The sequence below is a fragment of the Pseudorasbora parva genome, chromosome 10, assembly GCF_024679245.1.
Source record: "Pseudorasbora parva isolate DD20220531a chromosome 10, ASM2467924v1, whole genome shotgun sequence".
Taxonomy (NCBI): Eukaryota; Metazoa; Chordata; class Actinopteri; order Cypriniformes; family Gobionidae; genus Pseudorasbora; species Pseudorasbora parva.
This window is the reverse complement of record NC_090181.1, coordinates 3,983,919-4,006,101: the sequence shown is the minus strand read 5'-3', so window position 1 is coordinate 4,006,101 and position 22,183 is coordinate 3,983,919. Positions and strand designations below refer to the sequence as shown.

General features: G+C 40.3%; 1 protein-coding gene across 2 annotated transcripts in view; it reads right to left on the bottom strand.

Annotated features, from left to right (window-relative positions):
- Positions 1 to 22,183, bottom strand: part of kcnk10b (potassium channel, subfamily K, member 10b) — a 32,360-nt gene that overhangs the window by 5,532 nt on the left and 4,645 nt on the right. For both annotated transcript variants that reach the window (XM_067454913.1, XM_067454914.1), the window contains exons 2-3: positions 21,234 to 21,628; positions 825 to 942 (exon numbers count right to left, since the gene is read on the bottom strand). In XM_067454913.1, coding sequence (XP_067311014.1) covers positions 825 to 942; positions 21,234 to 21,628 — 513 coding nt within the window. The remainder of the gene's footprint in view (positions 1 to 824; positions 943 to 21,233; positions 21,629 to 22,183) is intronic.

Here is a 22,183-nt window from a genome sequence, read left to right as displayed (position 1 = left end):
AAGGGGCCAAGCCAAACCCCTGAAAAACAACCCCACACCATAATCCCCCCTCCACCAAACTCTACACTTGGCACAATGCCTTCAGGCAAGTATTGTTCTCCTGGCAACCGCCAAACTCAGACTCGTCCATGGGATTGTCAGACAGAGACATCTCGCTGCTCTAGAGTCCAGTGGCGGCTGCTTTACTCCACTCCATCCCACGCTTTGCATTGCTCTTGGTGATGAAAGGCTTGGATGAGCTGCTCGGCCATGGAAACCCATTCCATGAAGCTCTCTACACACTGTTCTTGAGCTCATCTCAAGGCCACAGAAGTTTAGAGGTCTGTAGCTGTTGACTCTACAGAAAGTTGGTGACTTCTGTGCACTGTGACCCTCAGCATGTGCTGACCCTGCTCTGTAATTTTGCATGACCTATCACTTCGTGGCTGAGTTGCTGTTGTTTCCTAATTGCTTTAAATTTGTTATAATCCCGCTAATAGATGAGCGTGGAATATTTAGTAGTAAGGAAGTTTCACGGATGGACATATTGCACAGGTGTCAGCCTATCACGGCCCCACGCTTGAGTTCACTGAGCTCCTGAGAGCGACCCATTCTCTCACTAATGTGTGTAGAAGCGTCTGATGCCTATGGTGCTTGATTTATACACCTGTGGCAATGAAGGGATTGAACAGCTGAACTCAAGGATTAGGAGGGATGTCCCAATACTTTTGACAATATAGTGTATGATTTGTATAAACTTTTCTGCATAAGTTTATTATTTTCTGTATTGAGTTTGAACTATCAGAGGTTATATTTCGCAACATTTGAAGGTTCGTTTATTTTACCTATTGTTGTGATGACGGTCCCAGCGAAGAAGAAAGCACTGCCAAGATCCCAGTGGCTCGAGTTATAGGACGTGTCTCCAATGGGACTCACTCCAGCGCTGACCGCATCTACTGCATGCTGGGAAAAGATGGAGAAAAAGACTCAAAAGGCCATTTTGGAAGCACTACTATTACAGTAAGTAGACCAGATACTTACAGGAAATCAATCTGCTAATTTCTAGAAGTTTAATTTGTACTAGACACACAGAAATGTGTGCAATATTCAGAATTCTTTAAATATTAAATAATGATTTGGGTATTTTGCTTAGTAATAAAAAAGTGCTGCAATTACAGGTTTCAAAAAGCTAAATAATACACATCCTATTTAAGATTAGATTTAAAACCTCTGTTTTTATCCTCCTTTTATCCATCTCTAAATATGTAATTTACACATTCAACAAATTGAATGAAAGCTTACTGGAAGGTAAAATATTACACTGTAAAAAAAATTGGTTGTTTTTTGTTGGTTTAACTTAAAAAAGTAAGTAACCTGGTTGCCTTAAAATTTTGAGTTTATTTAAATTAAAAATTTGAGTTGGTACAATGAAATTGTACCAACTCAAATTTTTGAAATTTGAAATTGAAAATGAAATTTGTTTAATAAATAGAAACTCAAAATATTTTTGTTTCTGAACCACATAAAAAATTTCATAAATCATGAAAATAGCACAATTTGGCATGTTTCACTGCTTCATCAGAAATAACACACACACACAATTACCCAATATGCTTACAAAATCTTTTAATAATATTTTAATAAAGGTTGTCGAATCTCAAAAAAAAGTCATTGTATTAACTCAAAATTTCAATGAACTCAAAATTTTAAGGCAACCAGGTAACTTTTTTTCTAAATATTTTTTTACAGTGTAGGGATATGAAATGTTGATTTCTGAAAAAAGTGGGCAAAGGGAAGCATTTAAAGGGAAAACAATAAAGGTCCCAAAACGGATCCCTGGGGCACACCACACCAGAAAAACATATATGATGAAGAAAATGTTATTAAAATGTACAGAAAATACTAGTAATAGTCATCTTGCACAATGTCAACCACTCCAAACACTGCTCATTTCTAAGAGGATAATTCTCAAAAATCCTGATCAGTGTATGACGTGATTTAAAGCCCCCCGCTTTGTTCCTGTCGCTGAAAACCCTGCATTGAAAATCAATCGGCTCCGTCTGTCAGTAATCTGATCATGCTTTGTGACTCTTCTCAAACTATTTAAGGAATAGCATAAATGGATTATGCTGAGTAAATTTAGTCAATATATCGGTAAGTCCTGAGCAGTCTGTGGCCATGCTGTCTTTATGATATCCACCCAATTATGAGTCTTTATAAAGCAGAACAAGATATTTTTGTACCTAGATAAAATATATATATATACAGTATTGTTCAAAATAATAGCAGTACAATGTGACTAACCAGAATAATCAAGGTTTTTAGTATATTTTTTATTGCTACGTAGCAAACAAGTTACCAGTAGGTTCAGTAGATTGTCAGAAAACAAACAAGACCCAGCATTCATGATATGCACGCTCTTAAGGCTGTGCAATTGGGCAATTAGTTGAAAGGGGTGTGTTCAAAAAAATAGCAGTGTCTACCTTTGACTGTACAAACTCAAAACTATTTTGTACAAACATTTTTTTTTTCTGGGATTTAGCAATCCTGTGAATCACTAAACTAATATTTAGTTGTATGACCACAGTTTTTTAAAACTGCTTGACATCTGTGTGGCATGGAGTCAACCAACTTGTGGCACCTCTCAGCTGTTATTCCACTCCATGATTCTTTAACAACATTCCACAATTCATTCACATTTCTTGGTTTTGCTTCAGAAACAGCATTTTTGATATCACCCCACAAGTTCTCAATTGGATTAAGGTCTGGAGATTGGGCTGGCCACTCCATAACATTAATTTTGTTGGTTTGGAACCAAGACTTTGCCCGTTTACTAGTGTGTTTTGGGTCATTGTCTTGTTGAAACAACCGTTTCAAGGGCATGTCCTCTTCAGCATAGGGCAACATGACCTCTTCAAGTATTTTAACATATGCAAACTGATCCATGATCCCTGGTATGCGATAAATAGGCCCAACACCATAGTAGGAGAAACATGCCCATATCATGATGCTTGCACCTCCATGCTTCACTGTCTTCACTGTGTACTGTGGCTTGAATTCAGAGTTTGGGGGTCGTCTCACAAACTGCCTGTGGCCCTTGGACCCAAAAAGAACAATTTTACTCTCATCAGTCCACAAAATGTTCCTCCATTTCTCTTTAGGCCAGTTGATGTGTTCTTTGGCAAATTGTAACCTCTTCTGCACATGCCTTTTTTTTAACAGAGGCACTTTGCGGGGGATTCTTGAAAATAGATTAGCTTCACACAGACGTCTTCTAACTGTCACAGTACTTACAGGTAACTCCAGACTGTCTTTGATCATCCTGGAGGTGATCATTGGCTGAGCCTTTGCCATTCTGGTTATTCTTCTATCCATTTTGATGGTTGTCTTCCGTTTTCTTCCACGTCTCTCTGGTTTTGCTCTCCATTTTAAGGCATTGGAGATCATTTTAGCTGAACAGCCTATCATTTTTTGCACCTCTTTATAGGTTTTCCCCTCTCTAATCAACTTTTTAATCAAAGTACGCTGTTCTTCTGAACAATGTCTTGAACGACCCATTTTCCTCAGCTTTCAAATGCATGTTCAACAAGTGTTGGCTTCATCCTTAAATAGGGGCCACCTGATTCACACCTGTTTCTTCACAAAATTGATGACCTCAGTGATTGAATGCCACACTGCTATTTTTTTGAACACACCCCTTTCAACTAATTCAACTAATTGCCCAATTGCACAGCCTTAAGAGCGTGCATATCATGAATGCTGGGTCTCATTTGTTTTCTGAGAATCTACTGAACCTACTGGTAACTTGTTTGCCACGTAGCAATAAAAAAATATACTAAAAACCTTGATTATTCTGGTTAGTCACATTGTACTGCTATTATTTTGAACAATACTGTATATATATATATATATATATATATATATATATATATATATATATATATATATATATATATATATATATAAACTACTGCAATAAGTCAGATACACTTTTAGAAAAGTAAAGAATTGGCATTGAACTGTAGAAATCCATGGAAGCTTTACATTCCAACAAGAGGAACGAAGGTTTACATTCTTAAAATGTTCTTTACACTAAATGTTCACACTTGTCATGTTTGGTTGGATTAAAACGAACCCTGGTGCGATTGCTCGTTTAGTGCGGTTCATTTGAACATATGTGAACGCTGCCATCCGAACCCTGGAGCGCACCAAACAAGCGGACCGAGAGCGCTAAAAAGATGAGTCTCGGTCCGCTTCCAAACGAACTCTGGTGCGGTTCGATTGATATATGAACGCAACACGGACCAAAGACATGTAAACGGACCAAAAACAGGACGTGATGTCACAAGATGCGACGCGTAGTCAGCTGATTGGACAACGCGGAAAGATCGGTGTATCCATAATGAGTAACTTTAACGTTAGAGGGCAAACGTGGAGCAACGAGGAAGTGCCTAATTAATATTTGGTCAGACGAGCATGTTTCGAAAATGCTAGAAAAAACGCACAAAAAGCATACTTGGTTATTCTCATCAAAGGACCTGCAGTGTTGCCCATTATTAGCAGGTACAGACGACAGAACTGCCGTCTCTTTTACATAAGAGACACCCAACTCTTTTCTGCACAACGGAGGAAATCCTGCTGCTGTTTTGAATGTTTTGAACATTTTATGAGCTCCTCTGGTAAAAATAATGCCATATGTACACGCATAAAATGACCGCGTGTAATCCGCACACAGCATTGTTTTGAATGTTCGGTAAGCAGCTCCTACGTCATATAAGCCGACCAATCAGGTTGTGAGCGTCTCCCTGAGCCTTTGGTTCGGTAACTTTAGCTTCACTGTTAAAAAATTCCAGTGTGAACGCTAAGCGGACCAGGACTATACGTTTTGTTTTTGTTTTTTGGTCCGAACCAAACGAACCGAACTACAAGTGTGAACGAAAGAAAGGTTAAGAAAGGCTAAGAAAGGTTATTTTAAGAACTGGTCACTGAAAAGTGGCATCATTGCAAACCCACCTATGTTTTGTAAGAGTGTAGCAAAGGGGAAAACACAACGAAACATGCTGTCAGCAAGAAAACGAATTTCTCTGAGTAATATTTCTTCTGCTCCGGTAAGACTCGCCAAGCGTCCTGGTGGGAAGATTTTTGAGTCAGTCCTGTTCACAGCCAAGAACAACAACACCTGGTCTCGCTTGACAGGACGGAGACATGTCAACACGACTGCCATTTAATTCTGCTGAGATTAATGTGAATATAAACGCTCAATCTGCAGATTTGATACACACATTTATAAGCCCTGTAAATTATCAACATGATCAAAACTGAAAAGGCTTTGCACACAGTCCAGTCATTCTGTTGTCTAATTACGAGTTAAGACTTTTCTTAGCCAGTAAAAGTCTTTTAATGTAATTGTAAATCTTTTGAATGTGTCTTTCGGCTGTGAAACCTGCACTGATTATAAAGTAAATAAGAATAACACTGATATCGTAATATTTCAAGTTTAACACTTAATATAAACTTCCATAATCCATACATCATTTAATAGTAAAATCCTGTTCAAATGTGAGTCTGAAATATGATCATCAGGCTTTTGATCATCATTTGTTCATCTCTTAATCATATTTGTATTGCATTGCATTATATGTTTTAAAAATAGAGAGATTTGATCATAAAACTAAGCATTTAAATATCATCTTATTACTGGCAGATATAGAGCGACAAGTGATATTTATTTGCCTTTTTTGCCAGTATCTGATATATTTGTAATTTACATTTTAAGCTTTCAGAATTTCTTTTTACGTTTTGTCCATGTAAATATCAACATCTGCATCAAATTGCATATTTTTGCTTATTTTGCGGCTCTGATGAAAATATAGCTATTTTTTCTCCATATTCTCATTAGCCATATGCAACCTGGTTTATCAAATATGATACTCAACAAAAACACACTTGCAAACCTTTCTTTTTAGATTTTGTCTAAGGTTCGCTAAACTGTCACACTTTAGATTAGGGTAAAATTCTCACTGTTAATTCTGACTTTTGCCTCAATAAACTCCTAATAACTACTTATTAATAGTAAGGTAGTTGTTAAGTTTAGGTGTTGGGCAGATTAAGGGTTGTGGAATATGATCATACAGCAACACGATCTCATGGTCATGCGTATAAATAGTACGAGTGTGAAATCTCGTGGAATGGATATGCCAAAATGAGTTTTGGCGTGCAAATGCTACGCAGTTTTTTGCCTGCATATGATACGCACTCTATGGCGTGTATATGACACGCTCTTGGGTAGATTTAGGGTGGTGGGGTGGCGGGTTCATACGTACAATACGCCATAAAGTGCGTATCATATGCACGCGAAAAACCGCGTACCATACGCACGCCAAAACTCATTTTGGCGTATACATTCCACGAGATTGCAAACTCTAGTATTATGCATGCAAATAGTTAACTGTGAGAATTGGACCCTAAACTAAAGTGGTACTCATTAAACTATTCCATTTGTGGAAAAAAAATTAGTTTGCTGACAATTATTTCATACGCCAGACTTTCCATGGTGTGTGATTGTTCTGTGGGCAGTTCCAGCACATGGACAGGTTTGCTTCATGCACGTGAACTGTGTGGACGATAAGGATGAACACGATCAGCAGGGCATTTCCCTCAAGAGATTCAGCTTTGTTAGGCCAAACAATAAATAATTGATCACCTCAGCGCCTATTCCCCAAACACCAGTCAAGGGTTCGACTGTCTTGGCTGGAAACGGAAAATTGATTTTTCTTTTTTCCCATACATGACCTTAATTACCAGACGTAGCGCAGATTTTGAGTCACAAATGATGCAAAGAGGAAAGAAATGAAGAAGGATGTAGGCGTGTGTCAGTGTAAGATCTGATCGCTTTCATGTGGTATTGCCAGGTTTTTTCAAGTGAAAACTGAGTTAACTAGGTCAGACATGTGAGGGATGATTTAAACATTTAATGTTATGAGGTGATGTGACAGTGCCAGTATTTTAGTAATATACTACACTCTAAACCTGAGAAGGTGGCAAAACTCAAAAAAATGAGTTAAGAAATTTAAAGTTTAAGTAGGAACTTGCAGATTTTTATTTTGTACGTATACATTTGAACAGCTATTAACTTCAAATATTTGAGTAAGATAATTTATGCATTTAAATTAAAATTATCAACTTTACTGGCATTAACTAGCTAATTCAATAAATGCCACCCTGCTTTGATAGCATTAGCACTTTCTGAATAAGTACAGCAATATAAAACATTTAACACACACTATATCTTTCTCAAGCTAATATCATGCTCCACTCGACCAAAAAACCCAACATAACAGAAACTCTTCTAAACTGACATAAAAAGCATGAAATACTACAAATATACTAAAATATAAATAAAATATACTAAAATATACTATATATAAATACCATAAAAACATTATTTAACACTTAATTTAATTTGAACATTTACTCTCCCCTTTGAGTTTCATGGCAAAGCATGCTGGGAAATAGAAATCCCAGCCCAGTTTTAGTAAATTTTAAGTTTGTTAAAACAGGAGTCCATAACATTTTGCAAACTGTCCTCCAAAAAAATAAGCAGCTTATAACAACCTATATTTATGTTTTAAAGTCATGCGCCCTCTAGCTGACGTAAAAATAATGACATGTGTGTTTATTTTAATGCAATGTGTGGACTTTTTTTTTTTACCACCATTTGTCATTTTTCCATTTAGCAAAAATGTTTGTTTTCATTTACAAATACACCCACCCCATCCCTAAACCTACCCAGTGATTTATAGTGCATACACACTTTATGAGCACGTGTGTTCCCTGGGATCGAACTCACTATCGTGTTACGCCTCTGTAAAAGAGGAAATAGAAAGAACAACACGGACACGATGTAGCTTCAGTCAATCCAATGTTGTAATGCATTCATCATGAACAGCATAACATTTTTACACAGTATCACACTTAAACATGTTATTTTTCCTTTTTTCGACATATTGTCTCTCTAAGAAACTACACAATTAGGAAAAATATCAGCTGGTCAATTATAACTCCATATTACCAAAATATTTGAGTTAACCTTTAAAGTGCATTGCCAAAAATATACCTCAATATGTTTACAGCATCTTAAACAGTATTGGCAAATAACCTTGAGAAAAAGTACATTTAATAAAACAGATTAATTAGACAAAATAGATTTAACTTTACCCTGTACAGTGCTTAGAAACAAACACCACAATAGAAGAATCTGTAATGCTTAATACTCCCACATTATAGTCATTAATTCAGAAGACACTAAACATTTTACCCTCAGTAGTAGCGTTGCACTTAAACGGATAAACTATTTTGCCTCTTTCACATTAAACGGCACCTGCGGTGTTCCATTACACGCTTTAACTTCGATCCAGGTGCTATAGCATGTGCTACGCAACTAGCACGGGCTAGACTGGTACAGCACTTCACGTTTAGTCTGTTAAATGCGCTTACATAAATTACTTCAATCATTAACATTTACTCCGCGCATGTTCCTTCCAGAGTTAAACACATATATAAACCGTTTAAACATATTACATCCCTCGTTCTTACCTGTAAAAGAGGAAATAGAAAGAACAACACGGACACGATGTAGCTTCAGTCAATCCAATGTTGTAATGGACGAACGTAAGCCACACGTCCCGCTCACAGGCTGAACGAGGCATTAGCAATCGATCACAAACTCAATCGATCACAAACTCAATCGATCACAAACTTAAACTTACGGTAAAAGAAAGTGAGACTTATATAAACAAACACTGCATATTGTGCCTTTCCCCAAAATGTTATAGAAGTAAATAAAACAACATTTTTATCATCCTTACATACTCCCCTTCAACACAGATGTCGTCCTCGACATCCCAACCAACAGATGGGTAATGATGAAGGCAGTTGAACAGTGCATATGATGTCACCAGATTACCTTTGTAACAGTTTGTATACAAGCACTCAGCTTGTATTCAAAAGTCCAGGAGTGTGTATAGTGTATATGTAACACTCAGGTTGTTCAAGAGTCCATCAATGAGTGAAAAATGAATGTGTGTGGTGTGTTAACACTCAAATGTTCAACAGTCCATCAATGAGTGTAGAATGAATGTGTGTGGTGTGTTAACACTCAAATGTTCAACAGTCCATCAATGAGTGTATAATGAATGTGTGTGTAGTGTGTTAACACTCAAATGTTCAACAGTCCATCAATGAGTGTAGAATGAATGTGTGTGGTGTGTTAACACTCAAATGTTCAACAGTCCATCAATGAGTGTATAATGAATGTGTGTGTAGTGTGTTAACACTCAAATGTTCAACAGTCCATCAATGAGTGTAGAATGAATGTGTGTGGTGTGTTAACACTCAAATGTTCAACAGTCCATCAATGAGTGTATAATGAATGTGTGTGTAGTGTGTTAACACACTCAGTACCCTGGTACCACAACAGGCTGGTAGCCAAAGTGCTGTACTGGAGTCATCCATGCACTTGGCGCTTGCATGGCTCTATACGGTGCTGGTGGGTACCACTGTACGGTGCTACTTGTGAGTTCAGTGCTGTAACAACCAGGATTGCCCAGCTGGTCATATGTGAAGATCCTTGGAGGCCGTCTCTCCCTGACTGGTCGCTGGTTTCGCTGTTCCTGTCCACAGTAGGTTCCACTCTGACTAGGTGACTGCACTACAGATGGTCTCTCCTCCAGAGCAGTGTCCTCTTGAGCAATAATTTCCTGTTGTCCTGATGTATCCCTCTCTGCCAGTGTATCTCCACTATCCTGCTCCAGTTGGCACATGTCCTGTTGCTGAAGCTCAGCATCTTGTGAAGGTCGTTCAGCTTCCTTGTCCGCATCCTGACTGTCTGTGTCTACCCTGGGCTGTATCACCGGAAAAAGCTGACCCTGGGGTGGATAGTATCCATAGTCATCTTCATCACTATCCTCAACATCTGCTTCTTGGTGTTGTTGCTCCATTCCTTTGCGGGTCCGTGCTGTGATTTGTCTTTTCGCTTTAGCTGGTTTCAATTGTATTTCCAGTGGCAAATGGTCACACGGCAACAACAGGTTACGATGCAGTATCCTACGTCCTCTCGCTTTGCCTTGTTCTGATATTACTTCATATATGGGCATGTCTTTTCCCACCTGACGTATAACTTTGTGAACACAATCCTCCCAGTGATTTCGGAGCTTCCCTGTTCCACCCCTGGGTGTCAAATTCCTGACGAGAACCCGGTCACCCTCGTGCAATACAGAACTCCTCACTTTGCTGTCATAATTTCTCTTACGCTTTTCAGCACTTTTTTTCCCGTTTGCCGTTGTGATCTCATACGCCTCTTGCATCTGTTCTTTCCACCTCCTCATATACTCCTGATGATCAGAAGTCCCAGTCTCTGGTGTCAAGCCAAATAACAAGTCCACAGGTAATCTTGGTGATCTTCCAAACAGGAGGTAGAAGGGGGAGAAACCTGTGACTTCACATCTAGTGCTGTTGTATGCGTAGATAAGCTTGGGCAATGACTCTCTCCAATCTGACTTCTGCCTCTCTGTGAGCGTTCTCAGCATTTGCAGTAGTGTTCTGTTCAGACGCTCCACCTGCCCGTTACCTTGTGGGTGATACGGCGTTGTTCTTGAGCCCATCACTCCACAGTTCCTCTTCAGCTGTGCGAACAACTGGTTTTCGAATTCCCCTCCCTGATCATGATGGATCCTCAGGGGGAACCCAAACTTCAGTGCATAATCATTAAATATCTTATCAGCTACAGTTTTGGCAGATTTCGATGTGGTAGGGTAGGCTTGTGCAAAGCGTGTGTAATGATCTACGATTACCAATATGTATTCATATCCACCTTTACACTTGTCTAGATGCAGAAAGTCAATGGATACAAGCTCGAATGGCTGAGTGGTGACAATCGGTGTGAGTGGGGCTCTTGTTTCTCGACAGGGCTTTTTCTGTTTAAGGCAGGTACAGTTTTGAGTGACATAGTGTTCAATCTCTCTCTGCATGTGTGGCCAGAAGAAGCGATCCCGAACAAGTGATGTTGTGCGTTCCACACCTTGGTGTCCCATGTCATTGTGGAGCTGTCTCAAAACTGTTGACTTGTATATTTCAGGGAGAACAAGTTGTGTCCTGGTTGCAGTCTTTCTATGAAGTATCCCCTCTCCATCAAAGATGAGTTTCTCCCAGTCACGGAGGAGACACCTGCTCCGTGCACCCAATGATTTTAACTGCTTTCCCACAGGTTTTTCATTTGACTGTTTACAGGCGATGATACAGCCAATATCTTTATCATCTTTTTGAGCTTGACAGAGAGCTGCTCTTGAAAGGGGCATAAGCATGTCTTCATCCGTCTCCGCACAGCCAGTAACCATAATGGACCAAACAGTGTGTGAAACATTCATTTCCACAGCTTGCGCTGTAGTTTGCACAGAAGGGGAGGACATTTCCTCTGAACATTCTTCAATCATCGTCTCTATGTCACAGGGCATTCTTGAAAGGCCATCAGCATCACAATTCTCTCTGCCAGGGCGATATTTTATTGTTATGTCGAAGTCTGCCAATTCTGCAACCCACCTCTGTCCTGTTGCGTTCAGCCTGGCTGTCGATAACACGTAAGTAAGTGGGTTATTGTCCGTAAATACAGTGCAAGATGAGCTGATTAAGTAGTCTCGAAAGCGCTCCGCAACAGCCCACTTCAAAGCCAGAAATTCAAGTTTCCCTGAATGGAGATGGTAGTTTTTTTCTGCTTTGGTCAGTGTGCGAGATGCATAGGCTATTACACAAAGCTTCCCCTCCCGCTCTTGATATAGCACTGCACCCAGGCCTTGCTGTGAAGCGTCTGTGTGTAGAATGAACGATTTGTTGAAGTCTGGAAATCCAAGTATTGGTGGCTCAACTAGACAGTCGATCAATTCCTCCAATATGTGTTGATGTTTTTCAGTCCATGTGATTGGCTTGTGTGATGGTGTCCCTTTAAACTTTTCTTTTCCTCTTTTTGTCCTGGTGTTCCGGTCCTTCTGCTTATCTGGGCCAGGGTCTAATTCCATAAGGGCATACAGAGGGTTGGCCATGCGGGAGAAGTCCCTGATATACTGTCTGTAATAACTCAGTAGCCCCATGACTGTTCTCAATTCTCCCACAGTCCGTGGCCTCTTTTCCTTTAAAGCCCTAACAGCTGCAGTATCAGCTGGATCCATCTTACTGCCCTCAGCAGACACGATGCGCCCCAAGTAGCGGACCTCACGCTTGAACACTTCACACTTGCTTGGCTTCAACTTTATCCCGTGCTGCCGCAGTCGCTGTAGCACTGTCCTTACATTCTCAACGTGATCCTCGAAGGTTCTACTGAAGACCAGGGTGTCATCTAAATATGGGATACAGATCTCATCCCTTAGCCCTTCCAAGCATTCCTCCATACAACGTTGAAAGGCGGCTGGAGCATTCATTAGGCCAAAGGGGATTCTGATCCACTCATAGAGACCCCATGGCGTGACGAAAGCGGTTATGGGTCTGCTCTCCGTCGCCATAAAGCCCTGATGGTACGCTTTCCCTTGATCCAGGAGAGAGAACCACGAGTTTCCTCCTAGGCCATCCATTATGTCTTGCACTCTGGGTATAGGCTGGCGGTCAGGGAGGGTCTTTCTGTTCACTTCACGAAAATCTATGCACAGTCGGAGACTCCCATCCTTTTTCCGAACGCAGACGACTGGTGATGCGTACGGTGAGTTAGACTTCTCTACCCAACCCTGAGCGATGAGGTCATTCAAGTAGTCCTTCATTTCCCGGTAAAGTGGCTTAGGCACAGAGAGGTATGCTTTTGCGACAGGCTCGGTATCTTTCAGGGAAATGCGAAGTTGAAGTTTTTCTATACAACCAATATCATCCTCTTTTCTTGAAAAGGAGGCACACTCCTCTCGTAACATCTTATTCACTACCTCACGTTCTGGCTCACTGAGATGGCCCAGGTCTACAGGTGGATCCCACATATTGCCTGTAGTCTGAGTGTTATCAGCTCTGATGTAATTAGTTGTAGCTGAAGGGGGAGGGCGGGACTTCTCTAGTATAGAGGCGGGATAGACTGCTTGGACCTGCTGAACAGTTCCCATTACAGTTTTCCCTGCTAACATCATGTCATGATCTGTAATGTTCTGCACACTGACAGTAATAGAGGGGTTTTTACTGCCCTTATTCACTTTCACAAGCATGTCACATAGTTCAAGCCCCTCTGTCCAATGGGGGTTCACATCCGGCTCGAAGAGAAGTATGTTGTCTTCATGTGGGGAATCCATGTTTACATAACACTCAACTCTGACTGATGTGCGTTTTGGTATGTTTATCCTCTCCCTTTTGGTCTTGACCATATACTCATCCACCCGTTTGGTGCCAACTTGCTCTACAACAGCAGCTACCTGTTCTACAAAAGCCGCTGCTTGGCCTGGAAAGGCTGCCCTCACTGTTCTACTTAACCCTTCCCTGTCCGTAATGTTTGACTGTTTCAGTTCACTGTCTATAATAATCCTAATCACATTCGACCCAATGATAGGTTGAACAAGCTTACCACCCTTCATTACAAGTGTGGGGACAATAACCTCTGTGTTGGATGCAGCCCCTGAAGCTAATCTAAAAGTTACCTCAACCCAACCTGTGTATGGCATGCTCTCCCCATTTGCTGCCTGTATGTCAAAAGTCTGTGTTATATCCAGAATTTCGGTTATGTCTTTTAGTCTTGCATCTGGCAGGTGTGTTTCTTTCCATCGCTCATCAATTATGGTCACTTGGGAGCCTGAGTCCCACAAAGCCTGAACACTTTGGCCTTGGATGAAACAATCAACCATGTACTTTCCTCCTACCAATGGCGCCCTGGTAGGCCTTCTGTCCCTCTTTGGGGTGGTGTTTGTAGTCATACATGAGAGGGCTTGACATTCTCTTCTGTGTGCAATGCAGTTATCAATTTGAAATGGCGTAGAACAGTAAAGCACTTTCTTACAGGGTGCACATTGCTTCAAGCTTAGTTTTTTACCCCCCTGTCCCGAATTCGCACATTGCTGGGACCTTGCTGCGTTACTGGTCACTCCCTGTCCCGTGCGAGTGACCTTCCCCCATTTAAAGACTCCTCTCCAAACGGTCTCTGTCCCCTTGCTCGACAACCAGCCAGAAAGTGCTCGCTACTGCCACACCTGTAACAGTGCATGCAATAATCTTCGGCTCCACTCTGTTGACAACCAAAACATTTTCTCCTTTGGCCACGATTTGCTTGGGGGAAACTGGGCTGTGGGGCAAACCTTTGCTGATACTGAGCAGTTCCTCCTCTGTGTCTGGGGCCTGCAGTAAACCAGTATCCCTGTGCTGGGTCCTGCATCTGTTGACCTGATAATTGCAGTCCTGATGTGCCATCGCCCCCCCCGGCTGGCGGTGGTTGTCTAGGTATCTGCTGGGGCTGTTGCATGGACTCCCTAATGTGAGACACTTCGGCTTTAAGGTCTTTCAACAGAGCCATCTCAGATCTAATTTCCTCAAGCTGGGAAAGAACAGCTGGGGAAACTTTAGACTTTTGTTGAGTTGGTGGGTTTTCATTCTTTTCAGCAGGAGCATCACTGGACTGAACTGAATGGATGGTAACCGGTCTTTGTTGTCCTGACACTTTTTTCTTGTTCTGCCTCTCTGTCTCATAAGCACATGCTGTATTCACTCGCTCAAGCAACAGTTCATCAGCGATGTCAGCTTGCTCCAAATAAGGCTGAAGATCCCGTCTGATGTTGTCATTCTGCAGGCCAGTTAGCACAGTGTGAAGAAACATCTTCTGCACTAACCCAGGGTCATATTGAAGGCCTGACTCTGATTCCTGCGACGCGAACAAAATTTTCTGTCTCAGGTCGAAAGTGCGAATAAGGAAGTTCTGTGGGGTTTCTTTGATGCCCTGCACCTCTGAGGTCAACTGCTTGTAAAGGTCGGTTGCACTTTTTTCTTGATAATGACATCGGAGTATTCGTCTCAGTGTGGGTAAAGTCAGGTTAGTTTTGCCCTCTAAGTAGCTGCGGAGTTGCATGCCTGGAGATATCGCTCTTATCACTGCATCTACTATCTCAAGTTCGGAAAACCCCTTGCTTAAGCCATGTTCAATTTGACGAGCTAAACTTGAAAAAGTCAGCTTGTCTTTCTGACCGGGCTCACCGATTTGGCCAGCTATCTTAAAATCCTTTTGCCATGGGTGAGGTGTAGGACTGTGGACTATGCGCTGTGGCGACTGTCTGGGGGGGATAATGCTTTTAATTCCTTTTATCTCTGGCTTACTGTTCTCATTCTGTTTCTGTGCGCTTGCTAACTGAAGTTGCAAGGCCTCAATTCCCTCCAATATTCTTTTCTCCTCCCCGTCCTGTTGCTCACCTACGTGCTTTGATGTGCCAGCTTTACAAGCTATCTGGAGCTCAGAAATTTTGTCTTGAAGATGGAATAAGTCAGCAATACCTTTATCCTCAAGCTCGTCTAGCTCCTCTCTCTGTATGTGGTTTGAAATTAGTGTGATAAGAGCAGTTCGGCTCTTGTTGGTAACATGTTCGAACTCTACTCCGGCAATGATTAGATAGTCACAAAGCTCCACCAAACTTTCTCGGGGCAACAGACACAACGCCCTTATTATTTCAAGCTGTAGCTCCTCTAACACTGTCGACTCCATCTTCCTGGCTGAGTGTGTGTGCTAGCAGTGAAATGGTACCTTCCAATTTTTGGGTAATAATAACAGCTCTCCTGATATGCAGAAATACCTCAGATCACATGCAACTGCCCAAGACAATTGGAATACCACTGTCGCTGATTCACCACCTGCTTCTGATATTCTGGGTTGTTTAAAAGGGATGTGTGACGGCTGGGGACATCTGTTGTAGACGCTGAACCACGCTGCACACAATCCCAGCGGTGCCTCCAAATGTTACGCCTCTGTAAAAGAGGAAATAGAAAGAACAACACGGACACGATGTAGCTTCAGTCAATCCAATGTTGTAATGCATTCATCATGAACAGCATAACATTTTTACACAGTATCACACTTAAACATGTTATTTTTCCTTTTTTCGACATATTGTCTCTCTAAGAAACTACACAATTAGGAAAAATATCAGCTGGTCAATTATAACTCCATATTACCAAAATATTTGAGTTAACCTTTAAAGTGCATTGCCAAAAATATACCTCAATATGTTTACAGCATCTTAAACAGTATTGGCAAATAACCTTGAGAAAAAGTACATTTAATAAAACAGATTAATTAGACAAAATAGATTTAACTTTACCCTGTACAGTGCTTAGAAACAAACACCACAATAGAAGAATCTGTAATGCTTAATACTCCCACATTATAGTCATTAATTCAGAAGACACTAAACATTTTACCCTCAGTAGTAGCGTTGCACTTAAACGGATAAACTATTTTGCCTCTTTCACATTAAACGGCACCTGCGGTGTTCCATTACACGCTTTAACTTCGATCCAGGTGCTATAGCATGTGCTACGCAACTAGCACGGGCTAGACTGGTACAGCACTTCACGTTTAGTCTGTTAAATGCGCTTACATAAATTACTTCAATCATTAACATTTACTCCGCGCATGTTCCTTCCAGAGTTAAACACATATATAAACCGTTTAAACATATTACATCCCTCGTTCTTACCTGTAAAAGAGGAAATAGAAAGAACAACACGGACACGATGTAGCTTCAGTCAATCCAATGTTGTAATGGACGAACGTAAGCCACACGTCCCGCTCACAGGCTGAACGAGGCATTAGCAATCGATCACAAACTCAATCGATCACAAACTCAATCGATCACAAACTTAAACTTACGGTAAAAGAAAGTGAGACTTATATAAACAAACACTGCATATTGTGCCTTTCCCCAAAATGTTATAGAAGTAAATAAAACAACATTTTTATCATCCTTACAATCGCATGATCACATGTTGTTGTTGTATAGTGCAATGCTTTACCAACTGAGCTGTGCAAAACCTGAAATATTAAGTAGATAAAAATGCTTTACATGTATGCTTTCTGCTTTAAATGCTTTAAAATGAAAGTGTCCTGCTGTCAATAGGAGCACTACTTTAGAAAACGCTCCTCTGGGTCATATTTCATGAATTAAAATATTGTAGATAGCGGCGCAACTTTAGTAAACGTTCCTATGGGTCGTATTTCAAGGAAGTGACAAACGTCCTATATAGGCGTATTGGTTGGAGGACATGTTACTTTTTGTTTTCTAGCGGTTGATAAACAGAACTGCATGCATCTTGCGGAAGAAAATTACAGCCGGAGCTACTTCTCTAACATATGCACGTAAAAACGAATTTTTGCATATAAATCGCACTATAAATATAATACGTGCCATAGATTTGCATGAGATCGGGCTGGTATTTGTGTAACGGAGAGGTTACAAAACCATGTGTGTATTGTGTTGCGTGTTACTTAATGGTCATTTGCAGCGTGCATTTGTGGGAAGCTTTAATGCTTTTAATAAGAACAAAATACAACTGTCTGAATCAAAAGCCGTTGATGTGCTGTCAGTCTCCCCTCACCCCCTCCACTCCGCCGCTAAACCACGCCCACTTTTAGAGCATTTTACAAAACTGGTGAGAACTGACAGCTGCTTTTAATTTTAGTTAAAGGATTTTGTAATATATATATATTTCCATTTTAAGTTTTTGTTTTTTGGTTTAGCTCATGATGATAACCTTTGTCATACTACCGTTTGAAACATGTTGTGTATAAAGACTGACCAACAGTCTGCGATGAAGTATGCTAGTATTCCATTTCCAACATAACCATGGATCTGTGATCTGCTTTGTGAGTGACCATCTGCTTCCTTGTTATTATAGATCCCTGGACAATCGCTTGCATGGAATCGCTTGCATCTGCGAGCATTGAATAACCTTGAGATGAAGGTCTAATTCCAGCATGTATTAATGCACTCTTGAAAAAAGCTAGAAAAGCTGTCACTGTGGCATTACTCTAACAAATGGTACTAATATGTACACTTTAGGTGCTAATAAGGACACTTTAGGTACTAATATGTATCATTTAGGTACAAATATGTATCATTTAGGTGCTAATATGGACACTTTAGGTACTAATATGGACACTTTATGTACTAATATGGACACTTTAGGTGCTAATATGGACACTTTAGGTGCTAATATGGACACTTTAGGTGCTAATATGGACACTAGGTACTAATATGGACACTTTAGGTGCTAATATGGACACTTTAGGTGCTAATATGGACACTAGGTACTAATATGGACACTTTAGGTGCTAATATGGACACTTTAGGTGCTAATATGGACACTTTAGGTGCTAATATGGACACTTTAGGTGCTAATATGGACACTAATATGGACACTTTAGGTGCTAATATGGACACTTTAGGTGCTAATATGGACACTTTAGGTACTAATATGGACACTTTAGGTGCTAATATGGACACTTTAGGTGCTAATATGGACACTAATATGGACACTTTAGGTGCTAATATGGACACTTTAGGTGCTAATATGGACACTTTAGGTGCTAATAAGGAGACTTTAGGTGCTAATATGGACACTTTAGGTGCTAATGTGGACACTTTAGGTACTAATATGTATAATTTAGGTTCTAATATGAATACTTTATGTGCTATAATGGCCACTTTAGGTACAAATATGGACACTTTGGGTGCTAATATGGACACTTTAGGTTCTAATATGTATAATTTAGGTTCTAATATGGATACTTTATGTGCTATAATGGCCACTTTAGGTACTAATATGGACGCTTTATGTGCTAATAAGGAGACTTTAGGTACTAATATGTATCATTTAGGTGTTAATATGGACACTTTAGGTACTAATATGTATCATTTAGGTTCTAATATGGATACTTTACGTGCTATTATGGGCACTTTAGGTGCTAACATGGACACTTTAGGTGCAAATATGGACATTTTAGGTGCTAATATGAACAATTTATGTGCTATTATGGACACTTTAGGTACTAATATGTATAATTTAGGTACTAATATGGACACTAGATGCTAATAAGGACGCTTTAGGCACTAATATGTATAATTTAGGTGCTAATAGGGACAATGTAGATGCTAATATGGACACTTTAGGTGCTAAAAAGGACACTAGGTACTAATGTGTATAATTTAAGTGCTAATATGGATACTTTAGGTACTAATATGGACACTTTAGGTTCTAATATGGACACTTTAACTGCTAGTATGGACAACTTAGGTGCTAATATAGACAATATGACCTTTTAGGGGTAATTAAGGTATACCTTTTTTTCTGAGCATGTCAACATATTCATGCAAAACTGAACAAAGTCTGTGTTCTCATCCTGTTATATAATGGATATATAATGGATCTCATCCACCCTTTCTGTAATTCCCTAGTTGGCTATGTAGGATGTGCTGTGAGAAATCAATGCAAAGCTTTAATTGCAGGCAACACATTCCCTTTCTATATGCAAGAAATGTTATGTAACACATGGTGCTGATGCTTTATCACGGAAGACAATTCCGCCTAAAGTGAGTTTATGCTGGCACAAGTCAGAGCTGATGATCCTGTGTGATGCCCTGAGGGATTTCATGTCTGTGCTGGAATGACATTTACTGATCAATTAGAGCTCAAACAGCAGAGGAGATGTTTGCTCGAGGAGCTCATGGGAAGGCTGCTGCTGGAAAAGGCTGGGTTTGAGTCTTTAGGCATCCAGCGGTTAGAGTAAAGCCCTATTCGCTCAGGACTAGCATTATCTGGGGACCTCTGGTGATTTGTAATAATTGCAGAGAATGTCAGTGATCTTAATCCCGTGCGAATCGGCCATGTCTGTAATTTGTAAAGTAAAAATTCCCCCACAAATTACCTACCATATTTCGCAGAACACAGAGGTCCTGTGATAATATTAGTCCCGTGCGAATCGACATCTCTGCGATTTCGCTAGGATTAGGCGGATCGTAGCCTATATCATTTTTGCAAGGGTTTTTTTTTCTACCTGTGGGCATTTCTATCTTTATCTTTCACGAAGAAAGGAGTCTGCATTCATAATGCGCACCGTTATGAATTCCCGTGCAGCCACACGGATTAGTTTCAGTTTAGAATGAGTATCAATTTGGGAGTAATCTGATTGAATGGTGTGTTTAATATTAACATCAATACTATACTTAATGAAAAAACCAAACAGAACAGTACAGTTCAATGACAGGCTCGTTTAAATGGGCGCTTTTACACGCAAAACTCAGATGTGAGGGAGTCATTTCTAAATCACAGAGGTTCCTTGATAATAGTAATCCCGTGCGAATAGAAGCCTTTACAATGAACAGCTCTTTAAAAACCAATCTATTTTATATTTTGAACTCTTCCTTAATATTTATCATGTAAAAAAAAGAAAACAAAAGGCCACAATGTACTGTATTAATTTGACAGTGAATTTCCCATATTAATGTTTAACAGGTGTTTTACCTATATTTAGAATTTTCTGTATTTTCTTGTGTTTTACGGTAAAATTACAGGATCATGTCCTGGTAATAAGCTGCCAGTACTTTTATTTTTTACAGTGTAGCATTTTCATGTTTCAGCTTTCACAACCAACTAACTTTATAAGGGGAAATCTCACAAAAGAAGCAGGAACAATAGGCAGGGTAAGAGCATCTCCAGAACTGCAGCTCTTGTGGGCTGTTCCCGGTCTGCAGTGGTCAGTATCTATCAAAAGTGCTCCAAGGAAGGACCAGTGGAGAACCGGCCACAGGGTCATTGATGCACGTGGGGAGTGAAGGCTGGCCCGTGTGGTCCGATCAAACAGACGAGCTACTGGAGCTCAAACTGCTCCAGAAGTTAATGCTGGTTCTGATAGAAAGCTGTCAACATTACGCCTGGTTTGTGTATATACTGTATATATATTTTGGGATCTGTCCAATTTTTTGAAAAAGTTTTTGAAAAATGTGAAATATTATTCCAATGTAAAACAGCTATTTTCCTTGTGAATATATAGTAAAGTGTAATCTATTCCTGTAATCAAAGCTGAATTTTCATCATCATTACTCCAGTCTTCAGTGTCACATGATCCTTCTAATATGATGAATTGATGCTCAAGAAACATTTATGATTATTATTATCAATGTTGAAAATGTGTAACATGCATATAGATTTATGAAGTATGATCTAGGCATTTTTCCATGTATTTTATGATCTGAGTACGGTGATCTGACCTTGATCAGGGCCTCGAGCTCCGCTGGAGACACACAGGGGTTCCTCTGCAGGAACAGAGCCTTCTCCTGCGTGATGGTGTCCTTCTGGTTACTCTCGAAGGGTTGCTCCAGTGCACGGAACGCCAGACCGCCGCAAACCAGGTACGCCACCACAACCACAAACACGGCCACCACCGTCTTCCACTTCATGACCGAATGCAGAGCCGAGGCTTCCGCCCCAGAGTCCATCCCCGTGAGCACGCTGGCCGAGCGGGACGAGATGGAGAGGCGCGGGAGAACGCAGTGGCCATTGGCTTTGACCTCACAGCCCATCGGGTTCTGCATGGCGGCCACGCTGGCCTGAACCAAACTGGACTGAGCCTTCTTCGGAGGGACGATGTTTGTCTGAACAGCCACTGAAAAACAGACAGAGATGTGCTTTTTATTTCTAAATACGATTAACATTTTATTACTTAGATCTTATTAGATGTTATTGCTCAGAGCCCGAAGCTCAGGAGACCCAAAGGAGGTTTTGTTTTTTCCTGAAATTTCTTAAAATACACGCAAATGAGACACAATAGTAATATAGAGCTAATTGTATATGGGTAGCAGCTCAAATTATTGCTCTTTAAAGACTTTGGCATCTCGAGACGTGTGGGATTAATGGGATTGTTTTTCTCAGGAGAAACATCCGGAAAGCAGAAGCAAAACTCTCAGTTTGAAGCTGAGATGTTTGTGTTTTTTCTTTCCTGTGGGAACTCCGAACCTGTGCCGAAAGATATGTTCTATTCATTTCTATTCTATTGTGTGATTCCTGTACAAGCTTCCATTTGTTTTTAGAGACTGGGATTTTTTGCATTGTAATTTGGTTTTCATGAGAGTTATCAAAATGTTCATTACAGTAATGTGAAAAAAGGAGCTATTATTGAAATTATAAATGGTATTATTTTATAAATTTCCTTCTTTAATTT